A 20,836-nucleotide genomic window follows, 5' to 3' on the forward strand; every position below is an offset into this window, starting at 1 on the left:
TAATAAAGTAGATGTGTTTTAGCTTCTTCGTTGTGGGAAAATAAATTTGGTGGTCACTATCCTTACAAAACTGGGATAAAAAAAAATGTCAGTAGTTTTTTCAATGTTTTAAAGTATATTTAAAATTCGGATTTACCAAGTATGTTATCACTTATGGTAAGGAAAAAGCCCAGTCAGAAAATATCCTTCTTCACTCAGAATACATTCACTGCAGAGATAACATTGCTTCCTAGTAATATTCTAAAAAAAGTGGAAGGTAAGTATATTTTTAGCAAAAAAAGTATACACCTTATACACAATGTACCAGTGGATAATCACAAGTGGGTATATATACGATAAAAGAAATTACCCAAATATTATAAGGGAGTATGAAGATTCCTCAACATCTTCAGAAGAAACACAAATGTATAATACAAAATCTCCCAGTATAATCACATTGAGCGTAGACAGGAGGATCAATGGAATTCTCTTTTTCCCAAGGATTTCGCTTAAAGGGAAAAATAAAAGAACATAGTGTACCACTTTAAGGATAGAGGAAACACTTTATTGTATGCACTTACAAAATGCCAGAAAGTTAAAAGCCCATCAAATATCGTTGCCAACTTCTCAATGGATCCCAAGGTGGAAATTCAGGAACTCAGGTGGAAGAAGCACGAACAAAATAAAACTTTAAAATACAAATTAAAAGTCCGTAATGTAAAGTATTCCTGCCGCCCTACGCGTTTCGTCCTTAGACTTCGTCAGGGGCAACCAGCCGGATGCCCCTGACGAAGTCTAAGGACGAAACGCGTAGGGCGGCAGGAATACTTTACATTACGGACTTTTAATTTGTATTTTAAAGTTTTATTTTGTTCGTGCTTCTTCCACCTGAGTTCCTGAATTTCCACCTTGGGATCCATTGAGAAGTTGGCAACGATATTTGATGGGCTTTTAACTTTCTGGCATTTTGTAAGTGCATACAATAAAGTGTTTCCTCTATCCTTTAAGTATATTTTTAGGTATTTTTATTATTTATTGTAAATTTATGTTTTTAAATGTCACAAGGTATCATGGATAATGATGTTCACAACAGCTGTAATATCAAAGGTTTGACAAATTTTTTTCAATTCCTTCTTGTTCACCTTTTAGCATCATTGTGGCCGCCTCAGCAATACAATTGTTGGTCAGGAAGGAAGCCTTAGATTTTTAAGACATGACATGAATTATTTTAAGAATGTCTTCAAGACTCAACTCCTTATTCAGGCTTATATCACTTACATATTCCTTTACAGGATGGCCTGCATATTTTACAAGATCTGACAGAGATCGAGTTAAAATAGATATTTCTTTTGGGGGGTGTGGGGGATCGTGTTCTGGCAGCCAACCTTGATGGCCGTATAGCTTGAGGACTCCCGTGCATCCACAGGCAATCAAGCACCTGTAAACAGCATCGCAGCTCACAAACACAACAGCTGTATTTATCAATGTCCTACCTAAGCTCCGTAGCTAAGAGGAGGGCGGCAGGATTTATTCCAAAACGTCGCCGACATCTTCGCGGCATCCGATCCTCACAGGCTGCGCAAGATGGTCGCTGGGCAGACTCACTACGTTCAGGGTCTCCAGCTTCCACGGCAGAGAATGACATGATAGACTCAAAACCTGGAGATACTACCCAGATACTCAACAAACTATCGGAGGTAAACTCTTACCTGGCAGGCGAAATTACCCTCAACTCTCAGGAGATTCAGGCCCTGGGGAAGCGCACAGCTGACCTAGAACACAGAGTTGAAACAGCAGTAAATGCACACAACTCTGTAGTACAGCACTGAAACAACAGCTCTGCAACCTGAAGATGTTAATAGAGGATTTATCCAACCGATCGAGGCGCAATAACTTGCGCATAAGAGGCCTACCGGAAACGCCTAATGCTGCAGAAAATGGAGGGCTACTTCTAGCACCTGCTGCCTGACATCCCAAAAGAAAGAATGGTGATAAACTGAGCGCACAGAGCCCTAAGAGCACGGAGAACAGAGGGCCAAGCACCACGGGACATTATCCTGTGCTTCCATTACTATACCACCAAGGAAGCCATCTTGCGATACAACAGAGACCATGACATCACATATCAAGGTACCACAATCACTCTGTACCAATATCTCTCTCTAGGCACCTTACAACGTAGACGCTACTGGAAACCGATGGCAGATGTACTGCGCCACATTGGGATACGGTTTACCTGGGGACACCCATTCCAAATAGTGGCCTTTAAGGTGGCAGAACGTATACCAACCTACCAGGGAACCCGATGAAATTCCTCCACGTACTCTCCATTACACCACCGGTGGATTTCACTTTCCGGGACCAACCAGAATGGGCCCACAGGCACTCCCGAGAGAGTGGTACGAGGCAGGTGAACTGGCCCACAGGCACTCCCGAGAGAGTGGTACGAGGCAGGTGAACCGGCGCGAACCAACTGACCCAACAGTGGAGATCACTCAGCGCACAGCTGTCAACGTTTGCTGACCCAAGAGAGACTCTAATACCACTTGGCCAGCTAAGTCCAAGGCAGCTAAGTCATACTAGGGGGGCTACTGTAACGGATCGCCTGGCACCCCGACTGGGTACCTCCGTTAATGGATGCTCCTAGCGCTTCCTGAGGACTCCAAGCACTCTGGCAGACACCACAATCACCGTATCAGAGAAGCATACGAATATTCTCAAGCATAGGAATGCTGTAGACCGTTGAATAGGAACCATACGAATAGGCTTACACTCCTAGCAGTCAACTGGAACAGCATGCAATAAATCCTTCCCCCAATAATGAGACGACACTTCACTTTGAGGGTAAAACAGGAACTCCGGACTGGCACATCCAGCCTGGCTTTTATTACAATGATACACTTACAGGCCACACCCAGGGGGAAGCATAAAATAACCAATAGCATAGATGTTACCTCCCACACATCTCCTCCCCTTAGATTAACACTTAACACAATTATACAGTACACACTTTTCCCCAATTCCTGGATGTACCCCAAATACATATGATACACCCCTAAAACAGGTATCCTGCAACATACTCAAAAATCACCCAGATCGGACCAGGGGTTCGGGAGTTAGGAGCAGGCAAAGTTTTGACCGACCGCATGGGTAAAGTATCCGAAAACAGTTCCATGCATTTTGGCCCTGCGGTCGGTCACAGAAAAGGGAATGAAACAACCGAATTGCCTGGGTTATGGAGCCTAAGGGGGGTTCGCATGAATCCCCTAGTTCGTGGGTTTCTTTCTACCGAACGGCGGGCTGTTCGGTAGTTTCCCCACGAAATCCTGGAAGTCTGGAGGTCTTAGCGGTGCTTGCCTAGTCGAGTGTCCGATTTTAGTTCCAGACACTCGACGGCAAAACACCGCTGTTCGGGAGTTTAAGATGGCCGCCGCCACGTGTTCGTTTCCCGAATGGCGGCCACCCAGAGGACAAAGACCACACTGCACGGATTGCCAATTACCCGTTTGCAACATTGTTGCAAACGGTAATTGGAGGCACACTTATTCCTGGGTGGTCTGGTTGTTCGGTAGTTTCACTCAATATAATGAATGGAGTGATTCTACCGAACAATCAGGTGAATGCTGCATACATATAACCCAGGTTAACTGAACACATTATAACATATGTAATATTAAAGGCATTATACTGGAATATGCTCCACAGTCTTAAAGGGACAGTAGTCCCAATATGTCCATAGATGATTTTAAAAGGGCCAGCAGCAGCAATATAAAGTACAACATGCCCAAATATAGTTCTTTAAATGTACCAATTTTCCAGGGGCCATAGTCAGCAGGTAAGAGGCAGGCAGCCAGGCCCCTCCAATGCCCAGTGGCGAGGTGGGTTCCGCCACATTTCTCCCCTTTCCCATTTAGACTATCCAGACTCCAGACCTCCAGTCGGTCTGGGGCTCTGATAGTCGGCTGGCCTTTCTCACAGGGTGTAGTTGTCCAGATGGCCCCCTGCCACTTGTGCCCAGTTGTAGGTCCATGGCTTGGGGAAAAAGTAACCAGGGTGTCCTCTCCCCTGGTTGAACAAAGCTGTTGTTGGGGAAAAACATATGTAATATTAAAGGCATTATACTGGAATATGCTCCACAGTCTTAAAGGGACAGTAGTCCCAATATGTCCATAGATGATTTTAAAAGGGCCAGCAGCAGCATTATAAAGTACAACATGCCCAAATATAGTTCTTTAAATGTACCAATTTTCCAGGGGCCATAGTCAGCAGGTAAGAGGCAGGCAGCCAGGCCCCTCCAATGCCCAGTGGCGAGGTGGGTTCCGCCACAGCTACTTTGATGGGTCTGTGTGGAGAGGCGGGGGAGAAGGCATGTGGGACCACCGCTTTCACTCAGGGGATGGTAAGAGGAAACGGATAAATATGTTTGTATGTCACGAGGCACTTGGTAAAAGAAAACCTTCTGCAGCTCATAGACAGAACATACCAAATGCCCAAAACAAAAAATATTGACGATGAACATTGGGGCGAGTATTAGCCTTTTACAGGCACCAACTTACCCTGATCACTCCAACGCAGGGATATAGTCCCCTATAGGATCTGAGTTAACCGTTAAGCCCTTGGGAGTGCAGAGGTCGGAGAAGACAAGAGTTCATCCCGATAGACACCTATGACTACTTCTGACTGTACTACCCGTAACGGTATAGCCTCCTCCCCCCACTCGGGACCCCCGGGAGTCAACCACTAACTGGCCCCATACTTCGCCACTAAGCCTTCAATAACTAGGCTGACCTTACTGACAACGCTGCACACAAGACGTAGCGGGACCCTTACAGGCACTATTACTCAGGTTCAATGTTCAATTCAGTTACTTTTAATTACAAAAAAAAATCAAGAAACCTCCCCCAAATATATATATGCACTGGTGTTGAACAAGCTCGCATCATATTCGTACATAAAAATGAGGCGTGCCCGGGAATATCTCTTCCACACCAACTTACCAAAAAAGCTACCCTTCCTATCAAATACTTATAGCTAGATGAGGGTCCCCTAGGAGACTGCCCAATTGTTGACTGCAGACTGCTCCTGAGAGATGTAAAAGCTAAAAAAGTTGATATTGCACTACTGCAGGAGACACACCACCCCAGGTCAGCTCCCATCAGATTGACTGACAAGACATACACAACAGTGTATGAGGCAAGAATGATCCGCAAGCAAGCGAGCGGGGGTGGCAATCCTGGTTCAGAAATGGTGCCCATTCTAAATAACTGTCACCCAGGCTGATCCGGACTGGCGATACCTCTACATCAGAGGCACCCTCTATAATACTAAAATACACATCCTTAACGTATATGCCCGCAACAAGCCAGATTTAATGTTCCAGGCAAATTTAGAGACACTGAGAGAACTTAATGCCCTTAGACACTCAATAAAAGACCTCTCACTTGAACATGTATCCCATTCGATCTTATAGTCCAAACAATTATTCTATGAGAAAGCAAACAAAATGGACACCCTCCTAGCTAGAGTATTGTGACCAAGAACAGGATGCAACAAAACCAATAATGTAGTTGCAACACCAGATGCTATTTATGAGGTGTTCACAACATGCTACTCAGGCCTATACAACCACTCACCCCACCTTACAAACGACTGTACAACATACACTACGGACCTACATAAGTTCCTCTCGGAACTGACCATGCCAAGAGTGACAGCTGAGGAGGCAGCACCCAATCACACAAGAGGAGATGGAGATGGCCATAGCGTCTCTTAAGAGAAACAAAGCCCCGGGACTGGACTGCTTTGACATTAGCTACTACAAACTATTTAGAGACAAACTAGCCCCACACTTCACGACTCTATGTAATCACTTTATGCAGGAAGGAAAACCTGACACAGACATGGCCGTGGCTAACATCATACTGCTACCAAAACCAGGAAAAGACGATACCCTAGTCCCAAGTTACAGACCGATATCACTCCTCAACACCGACCTCAAAGTATTGGCAAACATTTTGGCATCCAGAATCACAACCCTCCTTCCACGACTGATCCACCCAGACCAGGTGGGCTTTATATCTGTGTGACAACCGTATGAAAATACCCAACTGGGGAGTGTACCTGATGTGGTGCATGGTGGAGTCTAAGGTGCCTTCTCTGGACACACAGAGAAGGCATTTGACAGGGTGCTGTGGCCGTACCTATTCAACCTGCTCCAATTTCAGGGGTTCCCAGAACCCTTTGTGACAGCAATAAAGGCCTGTACACAGACTTAAGAGCCCAGACACTCATAACCAGAGCAACAAGAATTCTCCTTAGGTAACAGGACAAGACAGGGGTGCCCATTATCCCCACTATTGTTTGCACTGACGTTAGAGCCACTCTTACAAGCTACACAGCAACCAAGTATCCAGGGGGTGGAAGTGATGGGAAAATCATTTATAGTGTCTGCCTATGCCGATGATGTACTTCTAACCCTCCAGAACCCATTGGAATCATTACATAATTTAACTACACTACTAGACAGTTTCAGATATTTGGCAGGCTACAAAGTTAACTGCAATAAATTGGTGGCCATGCCCTTTTACCTGACAACCCCGGACAGGGTACTCATGCTCAGCCAATACCACCTCAAAATAAACATGGAGGAATTTACGTATCTGGGGGTTCGCCTAACAGCGGACCCCAAGACCTTGTTTGCTCGCAATTATACCCCCATGTTCCAAACACTGTCCAGAGAGTTAAGCCTGTGGACAGATATACCTATTTCATGGCTGGGGTGCATACATTTAATTAAAATAAACATCCTACCACGACTATTATTTTTATTTCAATCACTACCAGTGAGGGTTACCCGGGGAGACCTAGCTGGCATACAAAGGGTGATTTGATACATCTATATGGCAAAACAAACGCCCAGCCTCTTGTACCCCCCAAAACCAAGAGGGGGATTGGGATTACCCCACCTCTATCAGTATAACCTGGCGGCACAACTAACCCAGATTCTACAGTGGCACACAATCCCCGATAGACGCTGGGGATGGATCTTCCCGAGTTCTACATCGGGTTCCAAGGAACCAACGAGCCATCCTGAGAACCACAAACCCAGCTATCCTCAACTCCATACAATTATGGGATCAATCACAACAGAAATACTCCCTGAGTGACCTCCCGTCGCCTGTAACTCCGGTGTTTAGGAACAGAGCTTTCCTGCCAGGGATGAGGGCTAGAGATTATGGAGGGATAGAGACAACGGGATTACAAAGATATGTTCACCTGTATGTAAATCAGGATATAGTCACTTATGAACATCTGAACACTCTAGCCCCACTCAAAAAGCACGATTACTTTCGATACTTACAAATTCAAGACTTTGCACAGAGCACAGAAGTTAGGGCAGCAGCTTCAGCACAAATGACCTTCTTTGAAAAACTGTGTTTTAATTAAACCATACAAACCAAACTAATTACATTACTTTACACATTAGCACAGCAACCGACAAAGAAGGGGAACTACGCTTTGCAGATCAATGGGAGGCCGATCTGGGAGAGGTGTTGGAGGTCACAGATTGGCAAAAGATCTGGGAGGCATGTGCAAAAACAACAATACAAGAGCAGTCGTATAAAACACTATTCTGATGGTATACGACCCCAGTAAAACAATATCAGATGAAACTGAACTCCACAGATGCATGTTGGCACCTGTGTGGTGGAAAGGGCACATATATACGCATGTGGTGGGAATGCCCTGAGGTAACAGAATACTGGCGTAAAATTATGGAATTAAGTTCACAGATCTTACAGAGGAAAATAACTTTGGACCCTTGGGCATGCCTGCTGTCTAGACCCACAGACGGCCTGACCAAACACGAACAAAAACTCCTTAACATGATCAAACTTGCGGTCTGCAGTATATTAATGCTTATTTGCTTATTCACTAACATATCCAATATATATATATGTATTTATTTTTCCTATAGTCAGTAATAAAAGTTTAATGCATGTAACCTTTACTTACAGATGTGTAAAGGTATCGTCATTTGGATCATTATCCCATTTTACTAAAGAAAACAAGGTATACATATACAGGGCTTTAAAAGAAGCACCTATAACTTGCTATACCATACAAACTTGAAGTGTAGGTTATGACACTGTCAACGTCTGTTCACACGTCAGGTTTGCAGGTTTGGTTAATATTATATTGTGTCATGTTGTTATTGGTTAATTACATCTATTCTTCAAGGCATATATGAACATTAGAAAACTGTTACTGTATATTTCTCAGTAATATTTTATTATTGTTAAAGGTCCTGGTAGGCCTTATTATTAAAGTAGGCCTTACGTCTAAAAAGGTCACTCTAACCAACAATTAACTTTAGGTTAGTAAAGTAGTTTTGGTGTATTCCTCATGCACCTGCAGTCTCACTGCTTAATTCTCTGCCATTTATCTCTTCTCAGCATTTCAAAAATGTATAAACTTTTTATGAAATACTGACACTGTCTGTCCAATACAAAGATCCTGTAAGACAAACTAGGTACTATTTTGTCTTATGGTAAAGCCTGAAGTTGGCAAAAGATGGAGCTCTGCTGTCAAATTTCCGTACAATCCTTGCAGCCCCCACAAGTGGAGATGTGAGAAGTGATTTATGGAAGCTCCCGAAGTCTTGCAGGATACTTTATAGACCTCTGTGTAAACCTACCTTCCACTCGACCTCACAGTCCCTGCACCCTAACCTGAGATGCCACCTTTGGGGTCTTTGCAAACCATATTCATGCAGCTTTAGCCCTAACTGAGACTCACAAAGCCTCCCTACACATTTTCAGAAAAGGAGTCTACATTTTCTAACCTCCCTTATTGAATAATGTTCTTAATGTAGAATGTCATATCTCCTGTTTTGTTAATAGCCTGCAGGAGCTTAATGTATGTGATTAAAATTAAATTAACTAAGAAAGAGATATTAACTTCTAATGTAAACACACTATGCTGTAAGATATGATTGAAAAAAAAATCTTTTTTTTCATATTGGTTGTGTGAATTATAGCCATGAGGGTGTGGCCAGTGCTACATAAATGGAAACAAACTGAATAAAATTTCTAAATATCAGAGAAGTGAGCAGTGAGGCTGCAGAGACATGATCTATACACCAAACTACTTTGTTATGCTAGCTAGGCTAAAATAACCCCATTGGAAATATTCTCCAATCAACTATTTTTTCAGATTGGCTGTGTCAGTCTAAACTGTCAATTTTACTTTGGATATCTTTGCTTTAACGTTTTTTGTTTCCCAATGTTTGTTGCCTTGTGCCCCGCTCATTACTAGTTGTTTCTTTTTTTTCTCTCCTATCCTGATGTGCTTCTCTTTTGCCTCTCTCTGTGTCTACTTACGTTCCCCTCATCTTTCCCCTTGTAGTTTTGCTACCTATACTCCTTTTCCCTGTCCTTCCCTTTCTAATGTTAATCCCTTATGTGTTTTCAGATCACCTCTCTTGACCCCACATACATTACATTAATTGATCTCTTATTTTCTTTTTGTTTGCATCTGTACATAGCCCAAAGATGCAGGCAGCCGCTGCTTAGATTGTTCCGTTGAGGAGACTTGTCCATATTCTGCAAAGAAGATTTATCTGGAGAAAGCTGAATCGGTTTGTACACTTTGGCATTCTTTATTTCTTATGTTTAATTAAACATGCCAGAAGTACATATCTGATTCTGTGTCATAAGGTGGCAAACAGCAGAAGAAAATAATCCGCATAAAGAGCAGACAACAGCCAATTCATTTTTTTAAGGCTTCATATACAGATGGACCATATAATACAAGTCCATGCCTTCAAGAGTTGCAGCCGTAAAAGTAATCCCATATTCTAAAATGTGGGAAAAGGGAAAACCTATATTGGGTTCAGTGGAGGCTTCTGAAGAATCCTGAACTGAAGCTGCTTGTGCAAACAGAGTAATTGTAGATGAAAGGATGGACCCCCTGTGCAGTCCATAAGCATGAGTATGCATGTCAGAAAGAAGTTCTAGCTTTTAAAGCAAGCAGCATCTATCATGCCTGAAATCCTGAGCACATATCTCTTATGCTAAACAGGGAAGAGGCATGTGATAACCCAGTGGTAAGACACTTTCCGGTTTAGCAGTAACTGTGCGAGGGGCAATCGTGGGCAGGAAATTGTCTCAAAGCAATGTTACTCTGAGTTGAATCGAAAAAAGTTAAACTTTTTTAAAAAAAAAAAAGTGTCTTCTCTTTCTGACCAATACCTTATGTAAACATATTGTTTTTTTTTTCAATTTTTGTTATATGCCAGACCTTCGTATGGACATAACCCGTTTGCAATACCTTGGGTTGTCCACTTTTGCAAATGGTATGATGTCATCATGGGGGTTAACGTTCTTCAAGGCCATCTAAGTGTAGAGACATCTCCTTCTGTATTCACTGAAGGTCCAGAACAGTGTGCTTCAAGGCAGCCTTCTTCCATATCTCAGAAGTCATCCTCAAGTGCTATGAGCATTTGTGTAACTTGAATAATTCTTCCTGTAACAAGGAAATGCTCGTGGCAATATGGCTTAATAAATGAGCCAGTAGGGGCTTAAAGATTTTAAGCAGCCTTGTAAAATTGAAAACTATATTTTTGTGTGTGCGCTGTTCTTTAATCTATTATTTGTATAAATTTTGATCTCTACGACAGCACCATTGCTAAAAAAAAAAAAAAAAATAGCATGGTCCTGGGGTCCCCAATTCCCTTTTTTTCAATGAAGGTTTCCTCATGTCACAGACAATAATCTTCTGATGTAAGGAAACACTCTCCATGATGTCTTCTGAAGTATTCAGAGGCTGATCTTTTTTTTTTTATTTGACAATTTTTATTGATTTTCTTGGGGTACAGAATAAAAAAGAGGGGAAGTGCGCTTGTCGCTTGTAACAGTATCGGTGGTAACAGTATCCACAACTTGCATAATAAGGACATTTTATTCATGACCTTGAAATGATTGACAGTAATTTGGTTTTCAGCATATCACCTTCAATACTTAAGCTAGACTTTGGCAAGAAGGGGTTGGCAGACCAGCTGCTATTGTCACCCGGTCCCCTGGGTAACTCCGTCATGGTAGTTTTCCGTCTTGTACCGTTACTTGGAGTTTATGAGCTACTTCGTTCCTGTCATTATGCAAGGTTTGCGTCTGTGCAAAACTATGTACTTATGGGTGGGCGCCTCAGCATGGTAATGGTGTGGAAGAGACTTGTGTATTAGACAGTATTTAGTAGAAAAGAGGCATCCTGGTTTCGTTAATGGAGCTAACTATCCCTGGGTAGTCCTAGCCACGTGCACGGTCTCATTGGAGACCTTCATTTGGGGTGAGAGGCTGCTGTCGACCCTTCCGTGGTGGGACCCGCGCAGGCGGACAGGCATTGTGTGCAGCAAGTTGCCTTGGTTTTTGGATATGCGTTGGGGTGTCCTCAGATGTATTGTATGTGTACTATTTATGAAGCTTGGTTCGTACCCTTCCAGGACTCACCTTGTCCCCTCTGATCTCCCCGATGCTTCCAAGTCTGTGGTGTCATCGGTCCTATAGGTGTCTAGTCTGGCAATACATCTTTGGATTTCTTGGTGGGAACGTGAGCTAGTCCTAGCCATATTCTCATAGTCTAGGTTAGTGGTGAGTTGTTGGAGGAGGGCCTTCCTGGAGGTAATATATGTGGATTTCCATGCTCTGGCTATGAGCGTGAGTGCTGCAATAAGCGCGTGGTATATTAGGGTGGCGTCATCTTTGGGGAAGTCATTAAGGTCTAAAAAGAACAATGCTAACGTGGGGCTGAGCTTCATATGCGTGTGCATTAGCTCTGACAGTGTGTTCTCAACCATCGCCCAAAAGGGTTGTATGCAGAGACATGTCCACCATATGTGGTACATAGTGCCGGGTTCTGCGTGGCATCACCAACAATTGTTTGATGTCCCTGGGTATATGTGAGCGAGTCTCGATGGTACCATGTACTACCTGTAGTAGATTTTTCTCATGAGTTCTAGATGGGATGTACATAGAGGCTGATCTTCATCGGAGGTTGAGGAAACCTCATTGATACCTATGATTTTTGTCAAGCAATAATAAACATTGTCTCGCAATTTTAGGACTGTCAGGAGGTTTATCTGACCTCTGATTTGTAGACTTGCATTCTATAATATCCAGAAGCTCCACAAAATGTGATCTATGGTTTCTGAGCTCCAGGTGTAAGCAGCCACTAACTTCTCATTGTTGGATGATACCATTTACAATTATTTGTAGGAAGTACACACAGATATATTCTTTGTTTTAATTTGAAGGTACTGCAATACGTTCTGGGAAACGTGGCCTGGTAGAGTAAAACTTTAGGATGGCCTTTTCAGGACTTCTGTGACATCTACTCTTTGATTTATGCTGGTGTTTACCAGGCCCCCTATCTAGGCTGTAAATATAAGCTTCTGCTAACAGAACTGCTGTCATCTTTAAACCTTGATTCTGATATTTTTATTGCAAGTGTTAGTCTATAACAATTGATATAGGATTGATACCGGAGAAACTGACGGAAGCGAAGCACAGAGAGATGGACACAGGTTTCTTCAGGAAGGAAGAGATTCTTTATTGGATCACCGATCGGGACTCAGAGGGACTAGCGTCACCAAAATACCACAAGTTCTGAGCCCCGGACAATAGTGCAGGCTCCTTATATAGGCACATAACTCCCATATTAAGCTCCACCCGCACATTCTCTTGACCAATCAATACAAATAAGAATTAACTTCCTGCTTGACCGCATGGCTTGTCCAGCACAATGGAGGAGGGGAATACTACATCCTGTATTCTTGCACATGCTCCGTACACTACTGATCGTATCTTGCCTCGTGCAACCAACTGATCGATACGTCAGCATATGCACGTACACATGCCACGTGGTAATCTCGGCCTACTAAATTTATTTTTACCGAGATTCCACCACATTCCCCCCTTTGATGCCTCTTGATGTTTCACAATTACTTGAGGCATCACTTAACCTTAGTTTGCATACACCGCAAGTTACCTTGAACCAGACCAGACTTAACTTATGATGTGAATCTTCAACACTCATCTTCCTGCATTGGTTCTCCTTGATCTAGAGCCTTATATTTATAAATTGCCATTATCTGTGCAGCAGCCTTCCTTTCTGCTATATTTTCTATCAGGCTTTGCACAGACCTAACTACTAAGGGTATAAGACACGGCAGGAGTAGACACAACATTAAAATCAGTAGGACTCCACCTACCACTGCCTTAAGCCCTCCAAACCACTCATACCAGCTACCAAACCAACTACTTGGATTATACCCTTTCCATACCTGAGTAGGCACATGCGCTAGTTTAACCATATGGCTAGTAAGCTCAGCTATTGCTTGCCCTTCGTCATCTATTTGAAGACAGCAATTGCTCAGGTTAAACTTCCCACATACACCTCCCTCTACTGCCAATAGGTAATCCAAGGCTAATCTATTTTGGTAGACTGCTGTCCTCATCCTGGTATTATGCTTCGCTAGAAGATTGAGCGCTTGTGATGTTTCGTTAGTAATAATCTCAACCACCGCCTGTAATCTTATAATACGGTTGAGCATATAAATAGGGGTTCTATAACCAAAGGTACCATCCTCTGCCCACGTGGCTGGCCCATAATAATCTATGATACGCTGGGGAGGCCATTCATCATCTTCCCAGGCGCCTATCTCTATGGGTCCCCTTTTCTTCCTATGATTCACATCATACACTTTAACACCTAAAGTCTCACCTGTTTCAATCGGTAACAAGAAGAAGGATGGTTTGAGCATACCCAACACACATGCCCCTTCCCAGTCCTGTGGCAACTCCGAATAGGCTTTCTTACCACAGATCCAGTACAAATTTGCTGGGGCTCTCCAGGTAGATGTGATGGATAAATCAAACCACACATCCTTTAAATTGGCGTATCTAGCAAACGGGTTAGATGGTTCTGAGACATTTGAAGCCGACCACCAAGTTGTGTTCTTTGTATCATCATCATAAGCTTTTTGCCCTAGACAAGTTAATTCTCCTACAGAAGTATTATACATTATTCCTTTCCTTGCTATGCAAACATAACCTATGATGGAGGTCTTTAATCTCCACTCAGATTTACCTCTAACACTCATATGATAATCGGCTTGTGTAGATATTAGTTGGTCAACTGCCTCAGAACCGGACATTACCTCCTTTGCTTCCCAAGGCCATTGGTCTCCCATGTTAGTACCTCCACACACATAGCAGTTGGTAACATTAAGACTACCGGCAATACTTTCAGCTAAGTCAATGAACAGGTTTTTAGCATTATGGTGGATCTTATTATCTATGCTCATCTCTTCATAAAAGGAATGGTATACTTGATGAGTTTGGGAGGATACCGTATCAGTCTCTATCCCTATAAACAATACTGTCCCAGGATCTAAACCCGTCCCGTATATCTGAAACCCAAATAAATTGCCATATTTGTCTAAGAACTTATCGGGGTTATTTATAAGTATATGGACTGGGTTGCATTCCATAGACTTACAATATGGGCTGGTAGGCAACTTAGTCACTATCATGTCTTTGTCTACTGTCTGTCCCCAAGTTGCCCACCCCACACAAGACCAATATGGGCAAAAGTTATAGTCTTTATTTGGGCATCTAGGACTCACATATTTATTTTTACTACTGGGACAAATATATTTATCATTAGACCCATACGTCCTCTCCCATCTAAGATCCCCACATACATTCCACGTCTTTCTACCACTTGATATCGCCTTACACGCATCAAATAGCAGAACACCCGAAGAATGTACGGATTCTAACACCGTCTTATTAATTAGGGTCCCCTGAGGATCTCCATTCCTGAGAGTCAACCAAATTGTACGGGGTTGATACTCTGGACTGAAGCACTTAGGTTCTCCTACTCCTAAATGGCACACACTATAGTCTATATTTAGGTATCTACATCTCGATACATCTCCTTTACACTCGTATTGTGAATGCCAAATTAGGGTTTGGGAAATATGGTTACCTGTTCTTGTAGTCTTAATGCATACCTCACAGCTAGGAGTGTCGGTACCTCTACCTTCCTGAATATAAAAATACACATAAATAAACATTATCATCAACACATCTTTCGCCGTCATCCTCAGTCTTCGTCCGTGCGAAGGCACCTCAGCTTCCAGGATGTAAGGGCTGCAGGGAATGGAGTTCTGCTCGTCTTCACAGGAGTCCCTTCAAGACTTTCCCTGGCTTATAAACTATACGTCGGTGGGCGGACAGGCTTTATTATGGCCTTCTCACTCACGCACCAAATCCCAAAAATAATAAAATTTGTAATCCACAATAGTTCCTCGTTACTCCGACTGAGTCGTGCGTTTTAACCGGATCTTGCAGGGATTCTCTGGATCTGCTGTAACTTGCCAAGAATCGACTGCTGCTGGTTTAACCCTGGAGTGATGTATCCACGGAGTCACTTCGGCTACTTTTATTGCTGTAGGGGTAGACAAAAGAACAACATAAGGGCCCTAACGGTACATTATTCCACTCTTTAATCCACACTTGATCTCCTGGATGATAACTATGAACTGGGGGATAAATATTCACAGGTAATCTATCTTGTACCCATTTCTGTACCTCCTCCATAGTCTTACCCAACTCTACAACCTGCTGCCGGGTAATTCCTTCTCCCAACTGACTCAAGTCCCCCCTTAAGTTACCAAGTACGGGAGGTGGTCGCCCATACATGATTTCAAAAGGAGAGAGGCCCATCCTTCTGGTAGGGGTACTGCGGATTCGCAATAGAGCTATGGGTAAGAGAACGTTCCACTTAAGTTGGGTTTCCTGACACATTTTAGCCAACTGATTCTTAATAGTTCTATTCATTCTCTCTACCTTACCAGAACTCTGGGGTCTATATGCTGTATGAAGCCTCCACTTTATACCAAGCATATGAGTCAGTTGTTGTAGGCACTGATGAACAAAAGCTGGACCATTGTCCGATCCTATAGAACAGGGTAGTCCATATCGGGGTATTATTTCTCGTAGCAGGAATCTCACAACTTCTCCTGCTTTCTCTGTACGAGTAGGACATGCTTCTACCCAGCCTGAATAGGTGCACACAATTACCAGCAGGTAACGATGTCCACCCGATTTAGGCATCACTGTAAAGTCAATTTGTAAATTGGACATGGGGAGTCCCCCCATAAACTGGACTCCTGGTGGCTTTACTGGTCCTTGTCTTGCATTATTTTTAGCACACGTTACACATCTTCGTACAATGGCCTGAGTCAAGTTGGACAATCTTGGTATGTAGAAATGTTTTCTGAGAGATTCTTCTGTGCTGTCTCTCCCAGAATGTGTCCCGTTGTGATAATTTTGGACAATTTCTACCGCTAGTGATGCTGGTATGACTATTCTTCCATCTTCTAGCTGATACCACTTGTTCTCCAAATACTTTCCTGGTTCAGTCTTTAACCACTCCTCTTCTTGAGCTGTATAAACTGGAGTCCATTGGGACAGTGGAGTTGGTATAAGAGCAGCTATATGCCCCACATATTCCTGTCTTCCTGATTCAGCGGCACGCTTAGCTGCACTATCTGCCATCCGATTTCCTTTGGTTACATCACCATCTCCTCTCAGATGCGCTCGACAATGTATGATACCGACTTCTTTCGGCTCCCACACTGCTTCCAATAGTTGTAGGATTTCAGCTGCGTATTTGATTTCTTTGCCTTCTGAATTCAGTAGTCCTCTTTCTTTATACAAAGCTCCGTGGGCATGAGTGGTTAAAAACGCATATTTGGAGTCCGTGTAGATGTTCACTCTTAAACCTTCAGCCAATTGTAACGCTCGTGTCAGTGCTATCAATTCTGCCTTTTGTGCTGATGTTCCTTTCGCCAGTGGCCGAGCTTCTATCACCTTGTCTATTGTTGTCACTGCATATCCTGCATAGCGGATCCCTTCTTTCACATAACTACTGCCGTCGGTATAATATTGAACATCGGGGTTCTGGATGGGAAAATCACGAAGATCTGGTCTACTTGAAAATACTTCATCCATTACTTCCAAACAATCATGTTGACTTTCAGTAGGTTGTGGCAAAAGGGTAGCTGGATTTAAGGTGTTTACAGTCTCTAAATGCACTCTTGGGTTTTCACACAACATTGCTTGATACTTGGTCATACGGCTGTTACTAAACCAATGATTTCCTTTGTAATCCAACAACGTCTGTACTGCATGTGGGACTCGTACATAAAGTTCTTGACCCAGAGTGAGTTTATCAGCTTCAGCTACTAGCAGGGCGGCTGCAGCTACAGCTCTTAGACAAGGTGGAAGTCCGCTGGCCACTGCATCCAATTGCTTAGACATGTAGGCAACAGGTCTTTGCCATGATCCCAAGTACTGTGTCAATACTCCCACAGCCATTCTTCTTTGCTCATGTACATACAGGTAGAATGGTCGTGTGTGATCAGGTAGACCTAATGCTGGGGCACTCATCAAAGCCTTCTTCACATCTTCAAATGCCGTTTGCTGTTCTTGGGTCCACAAGAAGGGGTCGTGCTCTGTACCTTTGATAGCTGCGTACAGAGGTTTTGCCAGTATCGCGTAGCTGGGAATCCATATCCTACAGAAGCCTGCTGCCCCCAAGAATTCTCGCACTTGTCTTCTATTCTTGGGTATCGGTATTTGGCACACAGCTTCTTTTCTCTCTGGCCCCATAATTCTTTGACCTTCAGAGATATGGAATCCCAGATATTTGACAGTTGGCAAACACAACTGAGCCTTCTTTCTAGACACCTTGTATCCTGCCTTCCAGAGAATGTGTAGTAGATCGTGCGTTGCTTGCTGACAGATTTCTTTTGTAACTGCTGCTATCAACAAGTCATCTACATATTGTAACAATACACACTCTCCTGGGATGGACTCGAAATCCAGTAGATCTTGACTTAGAGCTGAACCAAATAGGGTAGGTGAATTTTTAAACCCTTGGGGCAGTCTTGTCCAGGTCATTTGGCGTTTCGAGCCCGTTACAGCGTTCTCCCATTGGAAAGCGAAAATACATTGACTTTCTGCGGCAATTCGGAGGCAAAAGAAGGCATCTTTGAGGTCTAAGACTGTAAAGTAAGTAGCCCCGCCCGGAATTAAAGCAAGCAGGTTATATGGATTGGGTACAACTGGATGTATACTAACAACCGCATCATTGACTGCTCTCAAGTCCTGCACAGGTCGATACTCATCTGTACCGGGCTTTTGAACAGGCAGCAATGGGGTGTTCCAGGGGGAAGTACAGAATTTTAGGATACCATACCGTATGAACTTATCCAGATAAGATTGGATGTTCTTCTTAGCCTTCTGCGGGATGTGATATTGTCTTAGGCTCACTGGATAAACCCCAAGTTTTAGTTCAATTTTTATAGGTGGAATATTGCGGGCCAGTCCTGGTGGGTTGTTCTCTGCCCAAACTCCTGGTATGTTGAATAAGGACTCATCACTCCTGGGGTTTTGGTTAGTCAACGCTGTATAAAGTCGCCACTCTTCTTCCTTTGGTACAGATAATGTCATAATACCTGAAGGTCCATTAAACTTTAAGGATGTTGTTCCATTTGGTAGGAACGTAATCTGCGCTTGTAATTTTGATAGCATATCACGTCCCAGCAATTGGACTGGACATTCAGGCATATAAAGGAATTGATGTTTTACTACGTGGCCTCCCAATGTACAGAGTCGACTTTTAAGAACCGGTTTTTCAGCACTTCTTCCAGTTGCTCCTATTACAGTAATAGTCCTTCCAGATGGAGGAGCAACTAGATTAGTCACCACTGAATGTTCAGCACCAGTGTCGATCATGAACGCACTCCTTTTTCCCCCTATTGATACATCGACCATAGGCTCCGCTCGACCAAGGGGGATGGAGCCCGGTCGGTATCAATAGTCCTCCATGACCGTGTCAGCCAATCCTACAAAGTCCCTGCCTTCTCTATCGCGGGACCTTTGCGCTGCTGGGATATACCTATCTTCCCTAACACTTCCTCTGTTCCCATTGCTCCCTCTATTACCATTACTCCCTCCGGGGCCTCCTCTACCTCTCGCTCTGCCTCTAAAGTTTCCGTAACCTGCCCTGGGTTGGTCTCTCTCATACTGCTCTCTTTGTGGACATTCGTTCCTCCAATGCCCTTCTTCCTTGCAATACGCGCACTGATTCCTACTCAAAGGCTCCCTATTCCATCTACTATCGCCTCTATCTGGGCCCCGTCTATCTACGCCTGCGATCGCTACCGCTAGCATGTCTGCCTTTCTACGCATCTTGCGCTCTTCCTCTTTCTTACTTTCTGTTTCCCTATTCATATATACCTTATTCGCTACCTCCATTAGTTGGGTGATGGACATACCTGCAAACCCTTCTAACTTCTGTAGCTTGCGCTTAATATCTCCGTAAGCTTGGCTGACAAAGGCGGAGTTCACCATTCGGGAATTATCTGCGTCTTCCGGATTAAAGGGGGTATACAAGCGGTATGCCTCCAATAATCGGTCATAAAAGACACTGGGCGCTTCATCACTTTTCTGAATCACCTCAACTGTCTTCGACATATTAATGGCTTTCTTTCCTCCGGCTTTCATGCCAGCAATTATAGCGTCTCTATAGGCTCTGAGTTGAACCATATCAGCACCATTTACATTCCAATCGGGATCGGTGTTGGGATAATGTGTTGCGGCCCATGCTGATGGATTGGCTTGGTTTAAAGTACGGGCTTTATCCTCTAGTGCTTTAATGGCCGCTTGATTAATTCTTGTCCTTTCCTCATTGTTGAACAAAGTCATTAATAACTGCTGGCCATCAGCCCATGTCGGGTTATGTGTCTGTACTATTGAGGTGAACAGATCAGTCATAGCTTGTGGTTTCTCAGTATACGAGGAATTGTGGGTCTTCCAATTTAAGAGATCGGTTGTCGTGAACGGGACATATACGAAGACTGGGTCAGCATGTGCCATTTGGCCTGCGGCATCGATATAGGCTGGCCCAGGATTCAGACGAAGAGGCATCTGATAGTGTTTTAATTGTTGGGCACCGGTCAGTTGTCGGGTCTGTATGGGGCTACGTGGAGGGGCGTCAGTCATAGGTTCCAGTCGGGGAGAAATAGGGTATGTCGATGTGGGAGCTTGGTTTTGGGAAAAGGTTGTAAATAAAACACTTCGAGTCGAGCTAGATGAAGCTTGACCGGAAGTCTGAAGTGGCGCCAAATCAGGATATTCGGATTTAATGGGGGTTGGTTCTGATTCCGGAAGGGGAGATTTAGTACGAGAGGGGGTGGATTCTGTACTGGAGGAGGAAGCGGAAGTGGATGGGGGTAATGAGGGGAGGGTTGCAGGACTTCCTGCATTTGCGTCACTTCCTCTTAACGGAAAGTAAGGGGGCGGCAAAGGGATCTCGGACTCAGGGGGCGTGTCCAAAATGGGCCTAACACCAGTCCTAGTGGACAAACAAGTCCTAGCTACCATGAGGCGACATTGCTCCTCGTGGCATGTCTGAAGCCATTTTGGCGAGTCATTTACGGCCTGTCTCCAACAATCAATTTAAGGAAACTGGCCGTAAAGTTCAGGCCTACCCGATACAGCCACGTGTAAGCGCTGTACCAGAGTTGGATCCAAACTGCCACGTGGCGGCCATGCCGCAACCAAAGTAGGCCACTCCCTAGTACACAAAGTGACCAAACGTACAGGAGACATTTTAACCCCAAAATCACATGTTTTGAATCCCTTTTTAAAATTCTTCACCATACAACCTAAGGGATCCGGAATCGTTGACTGCGACGCACCCATACTTATCAATGGAACGTCGT

The 20,836-nt window shown here is 43.8% G+C and overlaps 1 protein-coding gene across 1 annotated transcript in view; it reads left to right on the top strand.

Annotated features, from left to right (window-relative positions):
- LOC134578072 (uncharacterized) overlaps positions 1–20,836 on the top strand; it is a 125,505-nt gene that overhangs the window by 54,465 nt on the left and 50,204 nt on the right. Inside the window, exons 10-11 of the mRNA XM_063437046.1 lie at positions 7,998–8,052; positions 9,527–9,619. Of these exons, the coding sequence (XP_063293116.1) occupies positions 7,998–8,052; positions 9,527–9,619 (148 nt within the window). The remainder of the gene's footprint in view (positions 1–7,997; positions 8,053–9,526; positions 9,620–20,836) is intronic.

This window comes from Pelobates fuscus, chromosome 11, assembly GCF_036172605.1.
Source record: "Pelobates fuscus isolate aPelFus1 chromosome 11, aPelFus1.pri, whole genome shotgun sequence".
Lineage (NCBI taxonomy): Eukaryota > Metazoa > Chordata > Amphibia > Anura > Pelobatidae > Pelobates > Pelobates fuscus.